The 27,278-nt window shown below is 44.1% G+C and overlaps 1 protein-coding gene across 2 annotated transcripts in view; it reads left to right on the forward strand.

The window, feature by feature from the left end:
* The window catches only part of GRAMD4 (GRAM domain containing 4), a 109,668-nt gene that overhangs the window by 24,571 nt on the left and 57,819 nt on the right, over nt 1-27,278 (forward strand). For both annotated transcript variants that reach the window (XM_090042085.1, XM_090042086.1), the window contains exons 2-3: nt 7,364-7,574; nt 21,935-22,055. In XM_090042085.1, coding sequence (XP_089898211.1) covers nt 7,364-7,574; nt 21,935-22,055 — 332 coding nt within the window. The remainder of the gene's footprint in view (nt 1-7,363; nt 7,575-21,934; nt 22,056-27,278) is intronic.

Raw genomic sequence — 27,278 nt, forward strand, 5'->3', positions numbered from 1 at the left:
GTAGCTCATATCTGCCATGGTGGGGCAGATGGAGCATCCCATAGGAGCATGGCGGGGGGGAGGTTCCCCACTCTCTGGGCAGCAGACCCAAAAGTGGACCAGAAGTACTTCTGGTCTGCTTCTGGGTCTGCTGGGGAGTGCTCTGGAGGGCCCCTCCACACCCCTCTGGCTTGGCAAACGGTGCCTCCTGGGTATGGGGGGCACCTGGGGTCCCCCTACACCAATTGCCAAGGTGGAGGGGTGCTTGGTGGTGGACCCAGAAGTAGACCAGAAGTACTTGCCTGGTACCTCGAGGTATGTAGGAGAAACATTTTAAAGCTGTTTTTCAGGCCAAATTGCTGATCTCCAAACCAGCATCGAATCTTCAGACTTGGATTCGGCTGAATCAAATCAGGGAAAGTGATCCAAACGAGCAAATTGAATCACTGTCCCTAATTTGGGTTGAATCCGAATCCAAATCGAATACAGCCCGTTTCACACATTCCTACTACCAGATATTTTTAATAGTGCTTGTTTGCTTTAGGGCATCAGTGGAGATGTATGCTTAGAACAGGGGTTTTCAACTTTTTTATGCTCAAGGCATCCTTTGTTAGACTTGAGAAGCCCCTCCATGACTTGCTGACTTGAGCAGCACCCTATAAAAACAAATGTATGCATTAGAGTGCTGTTTGTAGAGCAGCCAGGCATTGAGGGTGGTGGAAGTGGTCAGGCAGAGAGCCTGAGCCTGCCCTTGATACGCCCTGCAGCACCCTTCAAAGGATTTTCTGGCATCCTGGTTGAGTATCACTGGTTTAGGAACCAATATTATATTTGTAACTTGATTTGCATTTGGAGGTGCACAGCCATATCTGTGCCTTTTTAAGCAGTAATAACGTGTGTATTTAAGCAAGGCAGCCATGGCAGAGAAATGTTTATTTTTAGTAGAATAACCCCCTCTTGTATAGATTATTTACGACTAAATCTTGTGCAGTCTAGGCCAATCTGTTAGATGTGTAGTCACTTAAAAAGCATATTTGATGCAATAGCATACTCGTGTCTCATCTGAATCCAGTGCAACTACCAAAATGTTCGAAGTACTGCATATACTTGGGTATTGTGCTGAATGGGGCCGGTGTTGGAATAGTTTTTATGAGTTGGAGGATGCCCAAAATTCTTTATTTAAAATTGCTTCCTGGATTCCAGAAGTACAAAGGGTACAAATTGGCAGAGCTGATTTCTGGCTATTTTTGTGCACTTACACAAGAAATCACCAACATAAAAACAAAACTGTGTTGTTTTACTTGCAGCCTTGCCAATTTTTGTGGCTTTTAGTTGTACTTCTCATACACAATTTTTTTTTTTCTTCCTTGCTGCTTAGTAGGGGGAAACGACTTAGACAACTGTCAAGCAGTCAGTTGATCTCTTTCAGTTAGGGCTGTTTTAAACATTAATAGATACAAAATGTTCAGACAGTGACTGAAGCTGATGATGTCTCTCTAATGGACAGAAGGACCCAAGTTGATCTCTCTTGAGATTTTTGTTAATGTGATAAAAAGCATATGTATTTTTTTTTAATAGTCAAAATAGTATTGATTTTTCTCAACCTGGGAAACGTTTTCTTGCCTGTGCATGAACTGGATGCTTAAGTATGCATATTCAAGAAGTTCTGTGCTTATAGTTTTCTTCCTTCTTTTTCTTTTATAATGATTGACTTCAGTATTTTGTTAAGAGCCTCTATTCAGCCTCTTTATCTACTCTGTTTTTCCTCCCTCACCCCAGCCTCTTTAAACAGTGGCAATTGCATGAAGCAGTAATGAATACCTACAGTAATACTGATACTTTAGACTCCTGCAACTTGCATATTGTTTCACTGAAACTTGTTACTCGTGATGCTGGAGAGCTCTTCAGTGAATACATACGTGCATGTGATCTTGCCACCCTTTGAATTCCACAGCTTGTGCATCTCCTTTGTAGTGGAAAGGAGCTCTTAGGATATCAAGGGTACAGGTGAATGCTTTGGGGATTTCAGCTGGAAGATGCCCATTAAGGCTATAGTAGGTTAATTCTAGGGAGGAATCTGATTTTAGGCTGCTGCAGTTTCTTGGTGCACCATTTCTATTAAAAAAAAATAAAAAAAAATCAGAATACATATGGTAAAGTTTTGCACTAGTGGAGAGATCTATACAGCCTCTAAACTCCACTTGCATCCTTTCGATACTAGACTGACGAAATGTAAGTAGTACCTGGAAGACTTGTGCATGCAGAACTATGAATGTAATCCTGCTTGTGGCCACAGTGCATGTGTGATGTATGGTGGTTGTGCTTGGTTTTAATTTTTCTGAATCTTTAGGTTGGGTGCTGCATTTTTCTTTTCTGTGTGACATTGGATTTTAAATATAAAGTTGAGCAACTTAAGACTATTGTCCATCAGTTGGCATTAGAATTTTGGTCTCGGCTGTGTCTGCTTCACTTGACCAAACTGATCCTTTAATGTACTCCGTTTTGAGAAAGCAGTTGTGTGGAAATACATGACTTGCCTCTCCAGAGGTTCCATTCAGGGTTGGATTAATTCAGAGGTACTGTGCAAAACCAATACTTTCCCCCATACTGAGGACTTACCCACCCCTTGAAGAAGCTGAGCCTGTACTTTCTACCTTGGGCTTTCTCCCCACAGGGGCGGGAGATGTCTGTCTGGTCCAGGGGTGTCCTCCAGCATTTCCCCTGTACCTGGAGTAAAACAGCTAAATTTAGACATTTTTGTGCTGCCACAAGTTGTGCTGTCAGTCAGAGTGATGTTTTTGGGGTCCCTGTACCCCATTAATATATGCAGAAAAGGTGTTTTATTGTTCTTGAGGCAGCTGATTTGTTGCTTAATGGAAGGTCTATTTTTATAAACAGAAACAGGAAAGCTAATGTATGAATTACTCCTAGATTTTATCTTTTTTTGGTAAATGGAAAAAATCAGGGAACTGTGGGGACCTCTTAAGGACTAGACTGCAGGACTCAACTGCTGGATAAATTGATTTATTTACTTATTTTTTTTCAATTAGCTAAATTAAGTTGCATGTTGCTCTCTTAGAAGCTTTAATTGCTTGTCGTATTTCAGTAATGTCATATTCATTCTGAAAAATAGACTTCTCTGTTCTGCAGTTCTTATTTTTTGTGTCCTTTAAAGAATTTACTTTCTTTTTACTATCTTCTAATGGCAGTTAAGAAGAAACTAAGTTTCAAGTAATTCTGAATTTCTCACTGACTGGCACTGAGTGCAATTCAAAATAAACTTTTATGATCCGAACTCTTGCGTTTAGGCCTCTAACACACATTACGTTTTAAGATGTGATTAACAAGCTCTCCCTGAACCAACAAGTAAGGCACAATCGGGATCTAGTTCCTAATCCCAAAATTGCATGTCCTGCTATGCATGTGTGGTATGGTAAGATGTATCATTGTTTGGATCAGGAATTGGGTCTCATCATGTCTTATAGGCCCTTGACAGACTTCCACTTTATGGCATATTGCAGCATAACCTAAAATTAAGGACCATAATTTTTAAGCAGCATAATTTAAGTTGCTTGACTTCTGTGTTCTGCTTGTCCCTGGCACCCTAGATAGTGCTGAGTTTCCCATTAATTTACAGCTGCATGTGTGTAGTCATTGTATTCTAAAGTCAGCCCGCTGAACGCAACTCTAGATCCCTGGGTCTAAAGAGGTTACTTGGTCAGTAGTCTTATTGCCTTCTAATTATCTAATATTCTAGGATCCTTCCTTCTCCTGTCCTTGTGACAAGGTGTTTAGTGGAATTCGCAGATTTGTTGGAATCTGACATGGTCACACTGTGAGTGCTTCTCCTATGGCCTCAAACTTGTGACTTCTGGTTTGTCAGCCATGCATTTTAGCTCCTGCTACTGATGTGCTCTTAGTTCCATATAAATTATATGACCTAACACCTCCTTGGCAGCAATATAACTAATCCTTTTCCATTTACAAGAATGAACTTTTCAAAAGGGTAGTGCAAGGGCTTAGTTCTCACCAAACAGTTTATTGATTAGAAATCAAAATGTATCTTCTATTTTGGATCACTTTACCATTCAAATATATGTTCTTAAGTTCTAACAGATATGAAGATGGAAATCCCAACATTAATACTGTAGCCATTTCAGCTTCTTTATAAAATGGGGTATGTGAGTGCCGCTTACCATATTTACCTAAATATAAGATAATCCTGTGACACCCTCCAATAATCAGATTCTACTACAGTAATGGAAAATGTGTACATTTGTTATAATTTTCCATGAATACAATCTAATTATTTGGAGGATTATCTTCAATTTGTCTTCCCCCACTACTGCAGGCAGTAGAGGGGACAGGTGATGAGGGGAGCAGTAATTGGGCAGGTAGTAGTGGCATACATGGTATGGCAGGTAGGTGGGGCGAGTGGGGTTGGCAGTAATGGGGCAGGCAGTGTGGGAGATGTACAGCTTGCCCCTGCCCCCGCTTCCCCTTCTCCGTGCTGCTTCTGCCACCCCACAGCCCTGGATCCCAGACCTCCCCTCCCCACTTGTTGCTCCATCTCCCCCTTACCTTTGCACTGGGGCTGGCAGGCTTTGTCCCCACTGCAGCCTGGGCCATGAATAGGGTGGCCATCATAGAGGATATTCTGTTTTTCTGCTACTCTGTCCTCCATCCTCTATTGATATGAAACCGGATGTCTTTATAAAGGCATCTGGTTTCGTATTGATAGTGGACAGGGGGACTGTCCTCTGTGATGGCCACCCTAGTCATGAAGCACAGCTCCAGCCAGCCCCATAGCAGTGGCATGGAGCCAGCTCAGCTGCTACAGGGCCTGGCTGTGATCTGGGCTGCAGCAGAGATGGAGCCTGCCAGCACCAGAGCAAAAGGAAGGGAGGGTTCAGTGGGGGGGGAGAAGGGCAGATGGGCCAGTGGGAGGCTGTAGGGGAGGAGTGGTGAGGGGTGGGCGGGATGCAGTGCAGGCAGCAGCTGCAGGTCCAGCCTTGACCCAAGGTTGGGGCTGGAGCTGTAGCAACAGAGCTGTAGCAGATGCCTGCCCCCTCTTACTTGATTTTAAGACGGACTTCTCCCCATGTTAACTAGAGGGAAAAACTTTGTTATTTGTTTAAGTAAGTGTGGTATGTATACAGAACCAGAATAATAGACAAATATCAGCTTTTGAGACTTTTGGGCGGAGGGGGACGGAAATTACACCTGACTAGAAGCAACATCGAGCTTACAGCTTCGCTAGTGGGGAGTAGGTGGTGGAGTGTGTGGGTTTTTTGTTTTTGTGGCTTTTGGGGAGGTAGGGTAGTGGTTTTAGTCATGGAGGATGGGTTTGTGTTAGTAACTTGGCAGTTTATTAATAAGTCTATAATTTGAACCCTTTTCTCACTTTTGATTAAGCACTGTTTTAAACCTAAAGCAAAAGACTTATTTTAAGTGTGAAGAGTGGGTCATTTTGATACATGTAGACTGAAACCTCCACATTTCTAAGTAATAGATAAAGAGTATGTTTTGGGAAGCCTGCTTCAGTATCACCACATTTGTTGATCTCCAGTCTTAGCAACCAAAAGTTAGGGTGAGACAGTGGGTGTGTAGTAGCAAATACCTAATGCATTATTTTCTAATAAGTAGTAATGCTTGTCTTTTGCACAATATAGGTACAAGTAACAGAACTATTTCACCATTTTTTGTAATTGTTATCTTAAAATAAGCTGTTTTGACAGTATTGGTGTCTTTTGGTAGGTGTGTGTGGTTGTTTTGTTTTTTTTAATGCTAAAACTATGCAGAGCAAAGTATTTGAAAAACCATACTAAACGAGTGTTGCATTTTCAGAACTATGTGCAAAAATGACAGAACTGTTGCTCTTGTAACTGATACCTGACAATGTTTTAATTTATGTAAGGACAAACCTCTGCTTGTGGCTGTTTTAATATGAAATGCATGTCGTCCTTGGAATAAACAAGGAAAATCTAAAAACACAGTGCAAGTTCATGTACATAGAGTCTAATATTTGCTAGAAGCTGGAAGTTCACTGGTTAGAAATGACTGAGGAGGAAAAGGACCTGGGTGACTGTATTGGACTTAGGTTGGCTATGTACTGATAATGGCATGCATCTAAGAGAAAAAGGCAAATATATCCTACAATCACATCTCAACCCTCCTTGGATTCTGGAGGCGCTTCCAGTCTAGAAAGGGAAGCATTAGTTCCTTTGTACAAGACCTTAATGAGACCTCCTCTGTAGTACTATGTAAAATTTGAATCTCCCAACATTTGGATCTCCCAAAACATTTGAAGGCTTTTTTCCCCTTGTTCATTATACTAGCCCATAATATAAAATAAAGGTCTTGGTTTGTTTGTGTAGCAAAGTGAAGGCGGGTGGGGTGGGGATGGCGGGAAGTAACTTGCTGACTGTAATGGGAATGGAAGGGACATAAGGACAGGAGCTATTTCAGCTAAAGCACAATTCTGGCATAAAAACAAATGGGTATAAATTGGCTATGAGCAGAATAAAAAAGCGGATGTTGTTGCAGTGGCAGCAGTCTAGACTGACCCAGGCGAGGTCCCTTCAGAGCCTGTATTCCTACGATTGTGATGGTGTGAGTCTTTCCTGCCTCCACTAACAAGTTTTGAGTTAAACTGAGCTCCTTTGTCAATAAAAATGAAACCCCTCAAACATCAGGAAAAAAAATCTTGTTGGGGATATTACGTGGCTCTTTCCTGCTTACATTTTTGTGAGGTTTTATTTCTCTAGGATCACGGATAAGATCTGATGGCAGTGGTTTCAGTGAGTTTTACAGGAATAATGTAGGTCATTGTTTCTCATAAACAATCTTTTAACTTTTCTGTGCATCAGAAAACTTACTGAAGAAATCTCTTGTGTTGTCCCACTTGGCATATTTTTGCATATCACTAAGTAATGCTGGGGTGCTATGCTGGCTTCGAGTCTCCTGAAATATCAGTCTTGTTTGTTCAGTGGAGTTACCTTTCTCGCTACAAATCTGAGAATAGAGTAAAATTGCCATAGAATAGACTTTTTGTTTCACCTAGGAAAATGGCAGTGAGGGCCAAAAACCCATTTTTAAAACATAACAGAAAACCATCCTATGGCAGATCATTTTAAATACATCCTCTTGAGATGGTGACTTTTCCCTATCATGTAATTAGTTACTGTCAGTTATCAACTGCTGGAAACAGGCCCTGTGTGTCACTGTGAAACGCATTTCTTTTTTGTAAGCAAATCTGTAATACTGTTTTTCCTTCTATAATTAGGGAGCACGTGAAAAATGACTACAGGCACTCTAGAAGACTTGTATTCACACATGCTGTAGGAGGTGTAACAGTCTTCTGTATTTTTCCCTTGTCTTGCAGGGACTCCAACCGTCATGTTAAGGTAAAGCAGAAAAGTGCAGTGCTGAACATGCTAAAGAGGTTGGACAAAATAAGGTTCAGAGGTCATAAGAGGGATGAGTTCCTTGATTTAGCAGAGTCTCCAAATGCTTCAGATACTGAATGTGGAGATGAAATTCCAGTGAAAATACCTCGAACGTCACTCCGAGAAAATGAGGAGCTAAGAGACCCTGTAAGTGTTTGGTCTAATTTTTATAACCTGTATAATGTTATATAACTTATTGTATGATGTATAATTTTACAGTATTTGATATTTCATGTTGTTTTTAATTCTGCATGTGTGGGAGGTGGTATTTTTAGTGTTTTTAATTGACAAGTAATAAAATACATAACTTGCTTGTTGCTTTTTTACAGTAATTTGTAGCCTGTTGCCTTCTGTGAAAATATGCTAGATACTGGAGTTCTTTATTTCTGTTGACCTTTTTTTGTCTTTTGCTGGTTTAAAAGTTAGCATGGCATTAGGAGAGGAAGCAATATTTGGTGCTACTTTATTTATCTACCTAACTATGGATGCCAAAACTGGAACGCCCTTTTAAAAGGGAGTGGTGTTTCAGGAAGTGCTAAACACCTCTGTTGAATATTAGCCCTATTTTAAATTCTGATTCTATAAATTTCTGCTTGTGAGTTTGTTGCATGTAGTAAAAAAAAACCCAACTATGAACACCCAAAGAGCAGCTAATGATTTGGGATGGTTTTCTAAACATGTGGACACCTTTTGAGTAAGGTGTCTGAAAGGTATTCACACGTTAAAAAATGCATCCCAAATAATTAGCTGCTGTGGGGTAAAAGGGGTGGGGGGACAGAGTTGACTGCATGTAATAAACTTGAAAGCAGGAATTTAAAGAGGCCACTTCCAGAGTTTGAGCCTGACCTGGATAATGAAATCCATACCCCATCCACTTGGACATAAGTTATGTTTGTTATTACCTTTCATATAAAGAGGCCGACAACACCCCAGCAGTACAATGCTCCCAAACTTCTTGCTGATGCATTAGATCAGTGTTGGTGTGTAGACTTGCAGCTAGTTACATCTGCTACATCTGGGTGTCAGTTCCTTGATTTTTCCTACTTTTTGACACATGGGTGGGGAAGTAGGGGGGGTTTCTGCCATTACTTGATAGGGACTAGAGGATAATGATTGGAGATGTTCTGGTAAAATGACAAATATTACTGCTGTATTTTGGTGTCTGTTGGCCAGCTCTGGTTTAAGTGGGTCAGCAAACATTTTTAGTTAAACCAGTTTGGCTAGTGAAGTACAAATGAATGCGTTTCATGTGGTTTTGTATGTGTGCTTTTAACTGCGCATTACCAGGAGAAACTGAAGAGTAGGAAGATGATGACTGGATTCAGTGCAAGGGCTATTGAATCTTGGCAACAAATAGACTGAAGGCATGTGGATATTACAAGTACTAGGTGCCATTTAAGTATTTTAGAGTAACTCACAGTGAAAGAGGAATGCTACATCTAATTGTAATTCTTCTGGGCAAGCCTGTAGCTGTTGTTTCCTTAAAAGCTCAACTGGCAACGTAAGCAAGCAGCTGTGGTCTGGCTGAGTTCTTTAACCACAGAGTGTGCAATGGAAAACTAGCGCTCCTTTATACAAACCATTAAAAAGGTAGATGATAAAACGAACGTTGTCTCAGTAGAATGACCCTGAAGTTTTATGGATTAATATTCTGGTCAAGGTACAGAGTCAATATTTATTCACTTTTACTATGAAAAATAATTCCAGATCTCCTTCCACCTTGTTGCATCTTAGCTTCTCCCAGCATTGCCTCAGTCTGCCACAAGGTCTGATGCTTTCCACCTCGAGTTTCAAAATCTGCTGTGCCTTCTCTCATCAGTTACCTTGAGATTTTGTTCTCTGTGCTATCTTGCCCAAAATATCAGGTCTTCCATAAAGGTCCACAAGTTCTTGATTATGTCTTCTCCTCCCATACTTTGTTTTATTGTCCTGCATGAAATAATTTCTTTAGCACTTTGTTTTCAAACACTTACAACATTTTTCCACTTGCCTTTGTTAGTGTCCAGGATTCATAGCTATATAAAGGAACAGGCTGAACAATTGTACTATAAAAAAGTTGGATTTTAAAAGTGTCTTGAGGTTTTTTTTTCCTCCCTCCTTGGTGCTGTTATTTTTATCTGGAGTAAATGGTCACATATTAGCATTGTAAATTTGTGCCTTGCCTTTCTTCAGTTATTTGATTGTCCTCAGTGATTCTTGTTCCTAAATACTTAAATTTCTCTACCTGTTCCACATTATCATTCCCTATTTTTATCTTTTTGTCATCTTTTTTATTTCTACTTGCTTTCATGTTGTTAGTCTTGTTGACATTGACAGCAAGCCCAACTCCTTTTCGCTCTCTGATCTTTTGTACTGTTCCTGTTTCCTCTCCTGCTAGGCAGATATTGTCTGCGTAAACAAATCCCTGGTGCAGTCCATTCAGTCTCAGACCTTTTCCTTCTTCAACAACCAGGAAACTATAGGCCAGTTAGTCTTACCTCGATCATGGGCAAGCTTTTTGAGAGAATTATTCTGGCGCATGTCCACAAGGGGCCAGCAGGGGAGATTATGCTTAGGGGTAACCAACACGGGTTCATTAGAGTCAGGTCCTGTCAGACCAACCTGGTGGCCTTCTATGACCAGGTCATCAAATCCTTAGATGCAGGGGTAGCAGTGGACATAGTCTTCCTGGACTTTCGGAAGGCCTTCAACACTGTCTCTCACCCCGTTCTCATTAAGAAACTGGGGAACTGTGGTGTTGGCGACCCATTTGACTGTGTCAGCTGGCTGGAGGGCCGCACCCAGAGAGTGGTGGTGGATGGGGCATTTTCGACCTGGAGGGATGTGGGCAGTGGGGTTCCCTAGGGCTTGGTCCTTGGGCCTGCACTGTTCAACATCTTCATCAGCGACTTGGATGAGGGGGTAAATTTCTTGGATGAGGGGGTTCAAATTTGCTGATGACAGTAAGATGTGGGGGGTGTGGGCATGCTAGAAGGGAGGAATAGGCTGCAATCGGACCTAGACAGGTTACAGGGGTGGGTGGATGAGAATAGGATGGGATTCAACACTGACAAATGCAAAGTGATGCACCTGGGGAGGAATAACCGGCACTACACCTACAGGTTGGGGACCTCCCTTCTTGTCAGTACAGAGGCAGAAAAGGATCTTGGAGTCATCATTGATGCCAAAATGAACATAGGCCAGCAGTGTGGGGATGGAGTCAGGAAAGCCAACCATACCTTGTCATGCATCCACAGATGCATCTCAAGCAAGTCCAAGGAGGTGATCCTCCCCCTCTATGCGGCACGGGTCAGGCCGCAGCTGGAGTACTGCGTCTAGTTATGGGTGCCACACTTCAAGAGGGATGTGGACAACATGGAGAGGGTCCAGAGAAGGGTCACTCGCATAATCAGGGGGCAGCAGTGCAGGCCCTATGAGGAGAGGCTACAGGACCTGAACCTGTTCAACCTCCACAAGAGAAGGCTGAGGGGGGATTTAGTGGCTTGTTACAAACTAGTCAGAGGGCATCAGCAGGCACTGGGGAAGTCCCTGTTCCCCCAAGCACTATCAGGAGTGTCCAGGAATAACGGTCACAAGCTGGCAGAGGGTAGATTTAGGCTAGACATCAGGAGGCACTACTTCACAGTCAGGGCAGCTAGGGTCTGGAACCAGCTTCCAAGAGAAGTGGTGCAGGCTCCTACCCTGGGGGTCTTTAAGAGGAGGCTAGATGTATACCTTGCTGGGGTCGTTTGACCCCAGTACTCTTTTCTGCCATGGCAAGGGGTCGGACTAGATGATCTACTCAGGTTCCTTCCGACCCTAGAAACTATGAAACTATCTCTCATGACCATCTCAAATGTCAAGTTGAAAACTGTTGGTGCATTCCCTTGTTTGAGCCCACTATTGCTATAGGAGCTGATGGAAATCATTCCCTCAATTCTCATGCAACACCATGATCCTTCAGTGCACATTTTAGTAAGGCATACCAGTTTTTGGGAATTCCCAAACCCTCCATGATTCACCATAAGCTTTGAGGTCTCTAAACCTGATGTGCATCTTTTGCAGCCTCCTGGTTTAAGGGTGCACCAATAGAGATTTTGCACCGATACAAATAGTCAATATTTAAGGAGGCATATCTGCCAATACTGATCCAATTTCCAATACAGCTGTGTGCAGCTGGTAAGTCTGTTGTGGTGGAAGGGGGGCGGGGAGGGAAAAGGTGTGGGGAGTAGATCAACACCCCCCCCACAGTGAGGGAGGGAGGGGGCAGATGCCCAGCTGGGGTGGAGCGGGGTGCGGGACAGACCTGTGGCTCACTGGGAGTGGGGGTGACTCCTGCGACTGTGTGTACCTGGGGAGGGCATGGTGGGGGGGGGGCATGTGTCCCCCAGATCTGGGTGGGGTGGGTGGGCTGCAGCTGCAGGCTGGAGCTGTGGCTGTGCTATGCTCTTCTTGGCAGGGGCTGGGCTTGGAGGAGGCGGTGGTGGTGCTGGGAGGGGGGCTACCAAGGGGGCTGTAGCCACCCCATATTTCACCATAGCCCCCCCCAGCATTGCTGATGCCCACTTGGTGCAGCCCCAGCTCAACCCCTGCTTCTCCCCACTCACCAGGAAAAGCAGGGGCTGCACCAGATGGGTGGTGGAAGTGCTGGGAATGGGGCTACAGGGGTGGAGCTATGGTGAATTTGGGGTGGCAGCAGCCCCCTCCGTAGCCCCCTGCTTAAATTTTTAGCACGCGTATTCCTTTCACATATTATCAACTCTTGTTGATTTGCCTGGTTGTTTAAAAGCCAAAGGTGCAAAAACTAAGTCATCAAATTTTACTCTTTCAGCCAACCAGACCTAAGAAAATGAAATTACATGTTTTCATCTCTAATCAAATATAGTGTTAGTTTGAAAACTAAGACAAAATCCACCACTTCCCTTCTGAGTACTTTGTTCTACTGGTTAATCATCCTTCCTGTTTTCACTACATACCTTCCTGCTTCCTACCTCCCTCCCCCACACCACTCCTGCCCCCTAATTATTTGAACTTGTCTAGTTTCATCTTTCAGTCATTGGTGGTTTGGTGCTTGTGTGTGCTCTCTCTCTGCTGCTTTAGAGCTTTGAATTCTTTTGGTGAAACTCTTGCACATATTTTTACATTTTCACTGTTTTCTTTCTTAAATGTGTGCATTATCAGTCTTACCACCATTGTGAATAGAGCTCTTTAGCACCTTTCTGTTAAGACGAGCTACTATGCCCACTGTGGGACAGGAATGCCTGGGAGAGGGTGATTCCTTGCCCTCCATCAATGCTGACCTTGTGGAGGAACACCTGGAGATGCTGGATGCCTTCAAGTCAGCTGGCCCTGACAATTTACACCCCCGGTACTCAGGGAGCTGGCCAGCATCATAGCTCAGCCCCTGGCATGGATCTTTGAGAGCTCCTGGCACCCTGGTGAAGTGCCTGGTGATTGGAAGAAGGCCAATGTGGTGCCTGTTTTCAAAAAAGGGAGGAAAGTGGATCTGGCAAACTACAGGCCCATCAGCCTGACCTCTATCCTGGGGAAGGTCTTAGAAAAGATTATCAGAGGGGTCATTCTCAACAGACTGGCTGATGACAACATGCTCAGGGATAGCCAGCATGGGTTTGTTGCGGGTAGGTCATGTTTGACCAATCTCATTTCCTTTATGACCAGGTGACCTATCACCTGGACAAGGGGGAAGAGATTGATATCATATATCTTGACTTCAAAAAAGCCTTTCATCTGGTATCCCATGATCACCTCTTGGCAAAACTGGCCAACTGCAACCTTGGGTCCACCATGATCTGCTGGCTGGGGAATTGGCTCTGTGGCTGGACCCAGAGGGTGGTGGTTGATGAAATTCAATCGTAATGGTGCCCTGTGACCAGTGGGGTCCCTCAAGACTGTCCTTGGACCTATTTTGTTCAACCTCTTCATTAATGATGTGGACACTGGAGTCAGAAGCGGACTGGCCAAGTTCGCTGATGATACCAAACTTTGGGGTAAAGCATCCACACCTGAGGACAGGGGGGCAATCCAGGCTGACCTTGACAGGCTCAAGAAATGGGTGGACAAGAACCTGATGGTGTTTAACACCAAAAAATGCAAGTTTCTTCACCTTGGGAGAAAAAACCTGCAGCATGTTTATAGGTTTGGCAGTGCTACGCTGTTAGCACTATGGATGAAAGGGACTTGGGGGTCAGGATGACCACAAGATGAACATAAGCCTTCAGTGTGATGCTGTGGGTAGTAAAGCAAGCAAAACCCTGGCTTGCATCCATAGATGCTTCTTGAGCAAATCCCGGGGCGTCATTCTCCTGTTGTACTCGGCCTTGGTGAGGCCGCAGCTGAAGTACTGCGTCCAGTTTTGGGCTCCACAATTGAAAAAGGATGTGGAGAAGCTTGAGAGAGTCCAGAGGAGAGCCACATGTATGATCAGAGGTCAGGAAAACAGACCTTACGATGACAGGCTGAGAGCCATGGGGCTCTTTAGCCTGGAAAAGTGCAGGCTCAGGGGTGATCTGGTGGCCACCTATAAGTTTATCAGGGGTGTTCACCAGGATCTGTGGGAATGTTTGTTCACCAGAGCGTTCCAAGGTATTACAAGGTCAAACGGTTATAAACTCCTGCAAGACTGTTTTAAGCTGGACATAAGGAAGAACTTCTTTACTGTCTTAGTGCCCAAGGTCTGGAATAGCCTGCCATCGGAGGTGATTCAAGCACCTACTTTGAATGCCTTCAAGAGAAATCTGGATGTTTCTCTTGCTGGGATCCTGTGACCCTAGCTGACTTCCTGCCCCTGGGAACTCAATGATCTTCCGAGGTCCCTTTCAGCCCTGGTGTCTATGAAATATATGAAATCCTGGTCTCATGTCCAAGGCTTATTAAACTAGCCCACTTTTTTCCCACAGCTTTTTTATGGAAATTTATACTAAATTATTTGTTCACACATCTACATGGGCACATGTACATGAAACACTAAGTGCACAGTAGCCTAATACTACTGTGTAATAACATGTCATGCCAAAAGCCATGTTAATACAGTACTGTGAAATATAGTATTAGGTTACTGTGCAGTTATCATTACTAACAAGCCGTGTGCCGGCGCTACTGCACAGTAGTGCCAGTTACTGTGTGTTGACTTAGTACTTGGCTATACAAGTACTATCTTACTGTGCAGTAACTACAGCACATTAATGAACATGTAGACGTGTCTTATGGTTCCTAAGGAGTTTTGGTTCATAACATTTTTTTTTCCCCCTTCCCCATTCTGTAGATTAGGCATGACACACATTAACATCATGTTCATCGCAAATGCTACTCTGATACCTTTTCCTTGCACAGTCTTCTGCTTCCTGCTCTTGTAGCTGTGGTTGTGCTGCCTGTCCCCTCCCCAATCTGTCATATGCCACACAGGCTACTCAAGCTACTTTTTACCCTCTGTTGCAGGTTGTCCATCCGTGTTGTAAATCTGTGATGCTGTTTTTGTCCCAAGAACTAGACAAATGGTGTGGAGCCAGTCCACCGTCTGGATTGGTCCCCATGCCACCTCAGCCCAGCTAAGATCAGGCTCTGGAGGCCCACACTGCCCCCACCTAGCTTCTTCCTGCTGGGATTCAGCCCTATACTGCCCTGTGCACCTGATCTAGTGCTCCGAGCCACAGCCCATGGGGAGCCCCATGGGCTAGGTCTGGTCTGTGGCCCAGGGGTTGAGAGCACTCCTGCTGTAGATCATAGGGTGGGAAGGGACCTGAAAAGTTCTCTAGTTCAGTTTCTCCACAAATGCAGGGTATACCGCTTCTGTCCAATCCAAGATAAATGCTTATCCAGCCTCTTCTTATAAACCTCCCTGAAGGAGATTTCTGCTACTTCTGTTGTCCTCCTGCACTGACAGTAAGGGGTTCCCTCCCCCTCCCCGCTCTCCTCTGTCTGTGATATTTAGCTTAAATCTGCTTTGCTGCAGTTTAAACTCACTGCTTTGTCCTGCCCTCTGTGGCCAATGAGGACAGTTTTTGCTCCTCTTTATGGCAGCTTTTCAAATATTTGAAAATTGTCAGAATGTGACCTGGATATTTTTTTTCTAGATTTATCCTTTAACCTTTTGGCTGTAGTGCTGTTGGGTTCACTAAGATGTGACATCCATTTATGGTGATGGCTTCAGACTGGAAATGGCAGATCTCAGTGGCAGTGACCTTGGCCAGTCTCTTGACTCTTGTGCCTTAGCTTCACCGTCTATAAAACAGACTAGTAGGGCTTTTTCAACTTTTGCAAAGTGCTTTGTGTCCAAGGTATGAAAAAAATATTATGTAGTATCATGTATCAATTCCATTTGTTTTAATATTACTGTACAAAAAAAGCTTGGACAAGTGTGTGGTGATTTATTTTAGTATGGTCTCTAGGAAAAATCAAGGTTATACAAAAGTTATACAAGGTTATACTAAACTGCCAGTTGAGGTTTTTTCGTTAACTGGGTACTCTGTTGTTCTGTTGTATGTCTTTTCAGCATAATCTCTTGCTATTTATGCAAATTCCCAATCTGTACATTAGGGCTAAATCTGATTTACTCCAGTACAGAACATATTAATTTTAAATTGCCATCCCAATATAGCTTGGCTTTCTCTAATCTTGTAAGGTTAATAGTTTGATCTAAATTGGCTGTATCAATGACCTGTGTCTGCAGTGCTTGAAGATATCAACCACATGAATGCTGCTGTTTCAGTAATTGATCTAGCCTCACATCTAACCTAGACAGCACAAGTGTTTGAGGTTAAATAGACTATAGCTGGGCTTGTCTTTGCAGAGAAATAATTCAGAATAATTATTCTGGTTTAGTTCCCCATGTAGATGTTTTTATTTCAGAAAAAAATTGCGGCTTTTCTCCATAAATCCATTAAGTCCTAAGCTTGTGTACACTTTTTCTGTGAGCATCGCTTTTTCTTCCAGACTCGTCCTCCTTTTCATGTCCTTGTTGTGACATGGTATCTAGCAGAATTCACAGATTCATTGGAATCCGACAAGGCAGCACTATTAGTGCTTTTGCTGTGGCCTTGAACTTGCGACATCTAGCATATCGGTTGTGTACCTTAACACCCACGCCACCCCAGCCCCTCTTCCCAGGCTCTGTAAATCTGTAAATATGGATTGTTCAATCTAAAATACTTTTATTCTACATTAAATGTGCAACCAGTTTTTTTTATTCTGGAGTCCATTCCCTGTGTTGATAGAACCTTAGAACTAACATTTGCTAGTTTTCAAACTTTCTAAATAATTCAGAGCATGTTTGTTTAACAAAAATTCTTTCTTGCCAGTCTGTATATGGCCTAAGTAAGCTCTTTTTGCCTGTGTGTGGCAGCATTAGCATGACTTCTTAACTTAAAAAAAAAAAGTTAACTCCATTACCAGCCTTCCACTCAAGAAGCACTTAGTGATAATTAACCAAATGACTTGGTTTCATTCTGTTTTAGGGTTATAGTGATTTTTAGTTCACTCTAACCCATTGCAGGAGCATGCAGCTGTAGCAGTTGCTGCTCGGGCATGTGCATCCAGTACAGTAACTCCACTTTGACTGCTCAAGTGACTGAAAGTTTGTGTCTATTTACATCCTTAAATGTATATATCCCAAAGCAGTGGTTTTCAACCTTGTTAGATTCAAGGCATTCCTCGGAAGATGACAGTTCTTAGCTATAGAAAAATAATAGAGCATTCTTTTATTGCAAAGAAACTTGGAAAGGCAACATCAGGTCAGAACAGTTTTGACACTTGGTTCCTTTTTGAAATATGCGGGTTTATCTTGTCAGTCATGCATAGTTCTTCATCTCTGCTTTGGCTGTGTTTTCAAATGTAAACTCTAATAAAAATGGAGATGCTGGAGGGATCGGGCTTTGACTCAGAACGTTGCTTGTGGTTCTACAGTAGTGTAGTGTGTTGTCACCTACTGCACATGGACTGTCACTCTAGTCATAATGCAGTTCATTTAATCACAAATGCTGCAGAGGATACTGGTCGCTAGACTTCAGGGGCTTTTGGTCTAAATACTGACTGAAGTTGAAAGATGACCTGGTAAGGTTTTTTTTGAATAACTGGGCAGGTCTGCACACACCACTCTGCTGGTATGTGTTTAGAAGCCTTTAAGTCCCGCTCAGTTTTATTTCCTACAAGTCTGTAAACAATGAAGCTGATTTTCCCCCACTTCTGTTTCGTTGCCAACCTGTTTTGATTCTAGTGATGGCACTTAAGTGATCTCTCCATCCTGGGTCTTATCTTCACTATAGTCTTAATTCAGCAAATCGCCACAAAATCTACTAAATCTTATGGTAACCCCCAACTCAGTAGACTAGGAACAAATTGAAGTCAGCTAGTCAGTTAGACATCAGGTGCCCAGCACAATGTGCCATTGGCCAGGCTATAGATCAGGCTTGGACAAAATATGGCCCATGGACAAATGCGGCCTGCCAGTTAGTTTCATCCAGCCCATGGGCATCCACCAATGAACTGTACTCCACGAGGGTGGGAGGTATCCAGGTATACATCCCACCCCCAACATACCCCATTACATCTTGCTCCCACTCTCCTGGGCGGAAGGGCCCAGCCCAGCTACCAGCATCTTCTGGGCAGGGCAGGGCTGCTGCTGCTGCAGCTGGCCCCAGGGGGCCTGCTTGGCTTCCCCAGTGTCCCACTTGCTCTGGGCACCAGGTTGGGAAGTGGCAGAGGTGGAGGCAGCTGCAGCTGGGTGGGGCTGGGACTGGTAGTGGCACTGTGTTGGCTGGGTAGGGTATGGGTGTGAGGGAGGATGTGGGGAACGCCCACACGTTCCCCTCTCCCCCCACCATGGCACACAGCCCCTGCTGCTGGCTGGGGTGCTTGTGCCCTGTATGGGTGCTGGCACTCAGCAGTGTGCAGCTCCAGCCAACACTGGACATGGGGGTGAGGAACACAACCTGCCCAGCCTGCCCTTATCCAGCCCCACACTGGAGCTGACTACCTTCCCCGGCTGCGCAGGTCCCGGGACTCCACTGGAAGTGGAAGGCAGCCGTGGCCTCTGCTTCCCTGTGGAGTCCTGGGATCTGCGCAGCCGGGGGCAGGGAAGGCAGCCAGCTCCAGTGCAGGAGCTGCATGCGCGTTGTGCAGAGCCCTTACGATAGAGGTGCTGGGCAGGCCGCGCTTCTTACCCCCACGTGCAGTGCTGGCTGAAGCCGCGCGCTGCCAGTACCTGCGTAGGGCAGTGGGGGCTGCACACCGTGGGGGAGTGTGTGGGGATCTCCATACCCCCCACACACCCACACCCTACTTCCATAATGCCCCCACATATACCCCACAACATACTCTATGCCCCCCCCATACATAGCCATACCCCCTCAGAAGCCCCTTTACACACGCACCTCCCCACTGCCCACCATGTATGCACCCCCACACCTCCCATACACAATATACAAGAGTAAGACTTTATGTTTGAGTTATGCATTCCCCTGTATATACAATACACAAACACAAATCATGACATGACAAATATTTTTTTGTTATAAACTTAAAATGTTATAGTAGGTGTTTGACTTAGTGTATAATTTCTTTTTTCTGGTTCCAAGATGGCAATTCTCCTCTCCAAAAGGAGTATTTCCAGGGGGCAAGAGGAGGAACTTCCAGTGGCAAAGGTCGGGGGTTAGGGGTAGGACTTCTGGTCACAATATGGCAACCAGGGGATGGGGCAACTGTCAAGGGGTGAGGCTACCCATGCAGCCCTCGACAGCTCACCAAAGCTCATTAAGTAGCCCTCCTGCCGAAATAAGTGTCCGCCCTGCTGTAGAGGGACTGAAGGTTTTTAAAGTAACAAATGCAAGCAGAAAACAAAGAGAACTCTCTCTAAGCTTTCTCTGTGTATCATAAAGAAGTAGGAAAGGGCATGCTTGTATGCAGCTGCCCACTGCCCCCCTTCTCTTCCACCTGCCCTGTACTGGGGTGATCCCAATCTCTGGAAGACATGGGAGGCTTTCCCTGCAGATCTACTCTTGTCCTCTGGAGTTAAGGCAGGGGAAGGCGCACAGATATTCATTCTCCTAGGAGTGATTTCTTCCTGATCGTATTCGGGTCACTTTTCTTCCATAGTGGCCATTTTTGCTCCAAGTTGGAAAAGGTGGAGTGCTTGCACACTTGTGGATTCTGGAAGCTGTAATTCTTCCACTAGAAACTAAATGTCAGTACATGGGCTAAGTGAGCTCTTTATCCGTGTGTGGCTACAATGGTACAGTGGCATGCCTTGTTAACTTTTTTTTTTTAAATGTCTCCAGGTAGTAGCAGCTTTGCTTTTCCCTCTCTGGTCTTTGGTCAAGCTTGCATACTTGCTTCTAAATTTAACACCCCTCTCTCCCTGACAAAAACAAAAGAAAGCTGTGGATGACTTAAGAAATTCTGTGTACTTGATTCTTGTGGGGCACCTGAAGAGTGGGGATCAGGTTAAGTGTCCTTGCAGGGCTTGTCTGATGAGGTTTTTCAGCAAACATTTCTGCCGGGTATCCTGTTCTCTGATCTTACACAGTGTGAGGAATGGTATGCTCTGGCACAGTTCCTCAGAAAGCCCTGTGTTATCTCCTCCAAGCTGGGAGTTGAGGCTTTGTCACTTGTGCTTTGTTAAATGTGTATCTTTTGAAGCTGAAGCCAATTTTTCAGAAACGGAGGGATAACAGCATGTTCATGCCCACCTTTGGGCAGATTGACAGGCTACCCAATGTATTGCATGCCCATACTGAATAATGCCAGAAGGAAGCCCTTTTTTGTAATTTAATATAATAGAAATATAGGCTGGTGCCCCAAGCACAACTTAATGGAACAGCTTTCCTTTTTTGACTGTGTGAAAGTGTCTTGTGAGAGAAAAGAGGTAGAAGTGCTGCTTTTGATGCATTTTCCATTTCTATCGCCCTCCTTGGATTTCCTTCTTGTAACTGCTTTGTTAGTGCACTAGTATAATTAATGTAGTTCATTTGTATGGGGATTGGGCTACATAGGCAAGGGTAGCAGGCAGGATACCAGAATGCAAGTTTAGTGCTCACTAACTACTCTGCAGTAACTTCCTGTGTGGATCTTCTCTGTGTATGCTAGAAGTGTCTGCATGGGGAGCTACTATGGGATAGCTTGTGCATTATAAATTTGAATTCTAGCTTAACTGCATGTTATCCTTGGCAAAGCCTAGAAGTTTAGCCTTCATCTATTTAGCCAGAACTTGAGAGAATACATACTATAACAAAATAGTGTGTTGATGGGCCAATTATTCCAAAAAGAGAAGATAAATGATGCGACAATATTATGATGAATAGTCCCTGCATTTCCTGTAAATCCTTGGGCAAATCGGGGGAAGCCTGCAAAATTAACCATCTCTAAATATGGGGTTTTTATGTTGAACAAATGTTGCATTTACTTGTTACATCTCCTTTATTACATGTACATTATTTAAACTGGCTTTCAGGCATTCTCACTTGAGGTCTGAAGGTGTAAAGGAGGCTTAATTGTGGGCTAAGAACAAAAATTCCCTTTTGCTATTCAGAAGCCGAAAGCTTTTGGAGCTGCTACCAATGTTATCTCTAAACAACACTACTACCACTTCAAGCTGCATGCATCTGTCTTAATGTGCATTTAGCTAACCATCTGCAGAAGAGAAATGTTATTTTTGGAAATATATAATTTACAGGAAACAAATATTCCCACCTGCCTGTTACTGTGCAAATACATATGTTCCTGTGATAGCTTGGTTTGTGGAGGCTGCTGCTGTTGCTTCTCTTATTAGCCATGCTTTCTTTGTCATTTTTCCATTCTGTGGTATTTCTGATGCTTAGTTTAATTCAGCTGCTGCTGTTTAAAAACTGTAATAAATCACAGCCAAAAGAGTAGGAACCTGAGGTGTCAGCCGTGCAGCAAGAGTTGTCTTGGCACCACCTATATCCCTTAAATGTAACAGCAAACATAGTCCTTTCTGTGTGTGGCTGTCCCTGCATCGTGACTGCAGAGTTCCTTCCATCATTATCATGGTTTAATTCAAAAGCATTAGCATGTGCACAAGAGAGCATTTATATAGTGTCAGTCTGTGTTCAGAAAAATCTGTTATGTGCTCTTTCTCCCCTTCTCCTTACACGCATTTAATTGGCTGTGCATTTCATTGGCTTGAATGTGGGAGAGGGTTGCTGTTTGAAACATGCTTCTAAGCAGCAGCAGAAAGGATAAGGAATGGCGATGTTGCAGTGGAACTACAATCTTTCATTCTGGAACTCCCTGCGGTCTGCGCAAGCTCACTCAGCAAACCTGTCTGAGAGATGCCGTGCATTTGATTTAGCTCTCATTGATTCATTGTGGTAATCTAATGCTGAATGGGAGACTTGCTGAGTCGATACATTTTAGGCTCTGCTTAAAATGCTTACATGGTTTTCGCGCAGCTGTCTACAGCTGTGGAAGTAAACTGGTGTATTCAAATGACACTTCGGGAAGAAGCTTCCTTTTGAGCCATCAATGTGTTTTGTGTTTTTTCTTCTGTTTTTTAATAGGCTGGTCCAGGGACCATCAACATGGCTTCAGGTGTTCAGGATTTTAACAGGACAGAGTCTGATAGACTGAATGAGATCAAAGGTCACCTGGAAATTGCCTTACTGGAAAAACACTTTCTACGTAAGTATGAAAAATGCTTTATGGAAAGGGAGTGTCTGAGGCTACTGAAATCAGACTTGATGTGTGCTGGTGGGGGGGTGGGAATACCATGTGCATCTGTATGTATGCATATATACTGGGTGTGGTGCAGTCTTTGGAAAAGAGACGGGTTTAAAACCAGTTTTGGTATAATTTGACTTTTAAAATAAAAGAAGTACTGCATTTAAACACGTCATGCAGTGTATGAAGATTGTGAAGCTCATGTATTTTAACATCTAAAGGAAGCCCTTTTTTATTTCCTTACCTGGTAATATAATTGTGAGAAGGGAGAAAAAAGGAAATACTGTCTGTCTGTTGTTCATCCCCATTCAAGCGATTAGATCAAAGCACTTGCACAGGAAATGCTCAATATGTTAAATGTCTTGTACATGCTTTTCCCCTTTTTAATTATACAGCTATTATTGCTAAATGGAGAAATCAGTGGTCTGTGCAATGTCTGCAAAGTAAATATAGAAATGGCAGAATTCCTATTTGTATGTAGAGGTTATCATATTGAGAAATGCGAAAGCTTCAGGATCCTGAAGTGGTACTTCTACATTTGTAACAGATTGGCTGGGTAGTTAAACTGATATGTTAGGACAAATGAATTGTTTACTTTTTCACTGTTGTCAATGTAACTAATGTTTAGATATGTTAGTATAAGGATGAATGGGCTCTGCATGCTGACCTGGTACATAACCACCCACTCATATTTTTATATTATTTTCTAGTCAGAGGACTTCCCTGAATTTATGCTGCAGTTTGAACTGTGGTTAGAGGTATAGGAAAATATCAAGTCTTGAATTAAACATTTCCAATGATTTAGAAGCTATCACAGCCCTTAAGTTATTAAAGTGGCTAATTAACGCTAACTGCCTTTACATTACAGAATTGCATAATTTGGCTGTTTGCTTCTGGTTTGGAGACTGTCTAGATCAACCATGTTCTAACTCAGTTTACTGTTTTTTTGCTTCTTATTTCTTCTGTTGTAAAGAGACAGGATTATGACTGATGAAATTCACAGCTATTGCTTTCTGGTTGATGGAGCATTGAGCTTGAGGATTATGTTAGGATTAGTGCTTTGGGGCAGGAGATGCAGGTGATGGAAATCCCTTTGTCTGCTCTCTGGTTGGACTGCCAAGTGAAGCCTTGCTGAAATAACACTGATAAAATTTTGTCTTGACTGGGAATGAATCCAGCCTACTGTGGGTACAAATTGGGAGATAGATGCTGAGCTCCAGTGGTAGTGAATACATACAGTGAGTATTTTAATTCAGTTGCTGGCATGGTCAGTGGTGCTGTTTGGTGCTATTGTTCCAGCTCAGTTCTAGGATATTTTTGGATTAGTTTCCTAGCTTATTTCTGTTTCCTGGCCTCTTCCATGGATCTTCCTAGATAAACCAAGGCTAAATGTTTTTGTATATGTAGAAGCATCCCACAGTGAGTGCCCTCTGTGAGCATCCCATAGTGTTAGCTGTGTTTTTAGGTTTTCTTCATATGGTGATGCCTGCTGAATGGAACATGTTTAAAATATATAGTCTGTTTTGCCAAACTCATACTTCCAAGTTAGATTCAAAGTGGAAGAGGACAGTTGAGTGATAATTTAGAGAAAGGGGAAGAAGAGGCATGTCATTCTGCTGGGTCTGCAAAATTTTATATATAAAATTATATATATGGAATATTTTCCAAATATTTTACAAAGAGTTGCATCAGCATCTACATGCATAAATCTTGTCAGAACAAATGGAATTGAGTTGCTACTTCGATAGAATTGGAAAACTGGTGGATGAAGGGAGTATAATCTATGCTGCAGTATTTGGGTTTTACTAAAGGATTTGATGGTGTATCAGGCTGGAAAATTGCACTGATTTTAATAGGAAATCTGTCATGGGTGAAAAGACTCAAACAAAAGGCTTGGCAGTATATCCATTTGAGTGGGATTGTCTGGGGACTAGAGTACAGACTGGCAAGAGTCTAATATCTTTGTTTATGATCCTGAAGAAGTAGTAAACCACATGTTGAGACATCCACATCTATTTTTTTTTTTTAATAGTTGTACAGTCTTGTGCAGGCTTGGTACTCTTTCTCTCTCCTGTTGCCTCCCAGCTCCTTTTCTTTTGATTTGCATGTTCAACACAGTGCAGTGAATCCTGGTTTTGACGCCTTTTGGCTCTACTGAAACAGGTATGAGGCTGGTTTCAGATGATGTCTCCAAGAGCTTCAGGTACAAAACTCACAACTAAAATGGGTGAAGGGGGAAGAGAAAGCCCAGGAAATAACCTGCTCTTGTCACCTACCTCAGTGAAGGTGCCACACAGGAGTGGAAAGCTGGTTCTGTCATGGCATTTCTGAAGCATAATCTCCCTCCGGATTGGGGCGTAGCGGGCTGGCGGAAGTACTTCTGGCTCCTGTGAGAAGTCTCTAGGCAGAGTCGAAAGCATGTTGGAGAGGCAAACACCAGAGTGGATCAGCAGGCAGTCAGAGATGGGGCAGCTGATCCGGCTGTGCTGCCCAGCGTTTGGAGGGGTGCTTCTTCCCAAGAGCAGCCTGTGTGGGAAGCTGTGACTAGCAGTGGTGGGTCTGGTGAGGAAAACTGTAAAGAAACCAGACCCAGATCAGAAGTGTCTAGGGAGGACATTGACATGGGGACGGGCCTGGGTTGTGGGCCACCGGCCTCACTGGGCTCTCCGTCTTTGTAAGACTGAAGGAAGGGCAGGAGTGGACTGTGCCCCAGGACTGCAAAACCCTCTGGAAGAGGGCCTAGGGATAGGAAGGGGTGGCAGTTGACCAAGAAGGGCCCCTTGATAACATGATGAGGAGCAGTAAAGGGCCCGAGGGCTGACTGAACCCCCTAGGTGGCTGGGACTAATGCTATAAATGGACTAAAGTTAGCAAAGTCTCAACCAAGGGGCAACTGCCCCAAGGGGGTACCTTGGAGCATACAGCAGTGGCAGCTGGCATTCAGCTATGGGGAACTGGCTCCCAGTAATACAAGATCAAGGCAAGTGAGAAGGAACAGCTACCAGGATACCTGGGTGACACTGCTAGTGAGTAGGCCATCAGCCAGGAGGGAATGTAGACCTTGCAATATATATGGGCAATGGCTAGCAAGTGCCAAAAACTGCAGTGTTTCACATGAAGAGTATTGTGGTTTGTTTTTCTTATTTAAATCCTGAATTGGAGAAGTCTAAAAACCTATTGTTGAATGTTCAACCTTGGCTTGGGGTAAGAGTCTATCTGGGGTTGGGTGCGGAGTGCAACTAAAAAAACTTTCTGCCTCTTTGCTTTTCACTCATCTCTCAGGGTAACTTAAACAGCCCCGAGTGAATCCTCAATTGTGGGAACCTGTCCCTGACTGCCTGTGAGCAGCAGTGTTGCCCTAAATTCCTTCAGCAGTGACTGTGGAAGCCTTTACCCAGCTTGTCTCTTATGTAGGACATAGAAGATAGCCTGTAGGTAGCCTTTGTTCAGGGAGGTCTTCCCTGGCCAGAACTGGATTGTTCGGACCCCTTGTATAGCTAATGTTATATGGGATTGGTAATCTCTTATGCTATTCCATAACACAAATATATCTATTCTGTCTGATCAGCACTGCACGTCTTATGTTTTCAGTTAAAAGAATGAATGCTGGTCTGTTTCAAAAGCTTTCTATAGTTTTGGGTGTTTTGCAAACCACCCCAACTATGTAACAACCATTTGCTTTGATGGAAGATCTTCCATCTGTTCAAGATTTAAAAATTCCCTGTAAAGACCAGATATCCTCAGTAGCCAGGACTACATGAGAATGATTCAGGAAGTGCATTTTCACAGTGTAAATATGTGAAATGTACACACGGGATTTGTGATGGTGAAAACTAGGGAGAGATCTTTGTTTTACAGTAAAGCGTGGTATAGCCATGATGGTTCAGACATTTTGAGAGGGGCAAGGATTTCTTAGAGTGATATCTTTTATTGGACTAACTATGTAGCTGGGATGAAGTGAGACAAGCTTTCAAATGGAAGACATTCTTCCTCAGGTTTTGCATACCTTGCATCTGAAAGCTTCTCTTGCTTAATCCCTGCTACATGGTTGGTCCAATAAAAGATATCAGCCTAACAAGTCCTTGCCTCTTCTTTTTGTAATTGTTCATTGTGAAGACAGCTGTTTTCTGCTATGATTTTGAAAAGTGTACATTTTTTATGTAGCAGAAAAGTACATTTAATCTTTGGACTTCTTGCTGTATGACCTCCTGACAGAAGGTTTCCCTTTGTGAAATAGAGTAGAGTGCTACAGTATCTGAGGCCATCTCTGAAACCTTACAGAACTAGAAAAAGCATTTTTGTATTGGACCCTTCCTTCTATGGCCAGGGAGCAAAGAAATTGAAAGGCAGTAAGGGTGCATTGATAGAGATTTTTTGGGCTGATACCAATAGCGGATTTTTAAGAAGGCATATTGGCCGATACCAATCTGATTTCCAATATGCAGCCCAGCAGCTTGAAGAGCAGTGTCCGGCTGGTAAGTCTGTTGTGGTGGAAGGGGAGGGGCATGGGGTAGCGGGGGGCACAAATCCATGCCCCCATGGTGAGGGATGGAGTGGGGCAGGGGCTGGGGCAGGCGCTGCCTAGCCAGGGTGGGGCATGGTACAGCTTTGGCTTATCCAGTGGGAGGAACAAAGGGGAGGGGGCATCTCCTGCCACTAAAGACACCCCAGGGGGCATGAGGGATGTGTGCCCCTGGATCTGTGCAGGGCAGGGTGGGCTGTTGTTGCAGGCTGGGGCTGCTGTGCCTGGCTCTTCTCTGCGGGGGCTGGGGTGGGCAGTGGCAGCTCTGGGAGGGAGAGTTGGGGGGGCTACAGTGAATTTTGGTGCGACTGCAACACCCCCACCATCCCCGCTGTAGCCCTCTCCCAGCGCTGCCACCCACCCTAAGTGCAGCCCAACCCAGCCTGCAGCAGCAGCCGCCCCACTACACAAACCTGGGGGCACACCTCCCCCTCCCCCATGCCCTCCTGGAGTGCACACAGTGGCGGGAGCCATCCCCCTTTCCCTGCATCCAGCCCCAGCCGCGCTCCTTCCCTCACCACAGGGGTCTCGATCTGGCCCCCCACCCCTATTCCCCTCTCCTTTCACTGCCTCTTCCACCACAACAGACTTTACCAGCTGGACATAGCTCTCTAAGCTGCCACCCTGTGCATGCTGTGGCTGTGTGCGTGTACGGGGACACT

Source organism: Crocodylus siamensis, chromosome 4, assembly GCF_052110815.1.
Source record: "Crocodylus siamensis isolate JL-2025a chromosome 4, ASM5211081v1, whole genome shotgun sequence".
NCBI lineage: Eukaryota > Metazoa > Chordata > Crocodylia > Crocodylidae > Crocodylus > Crocodylus siamensis.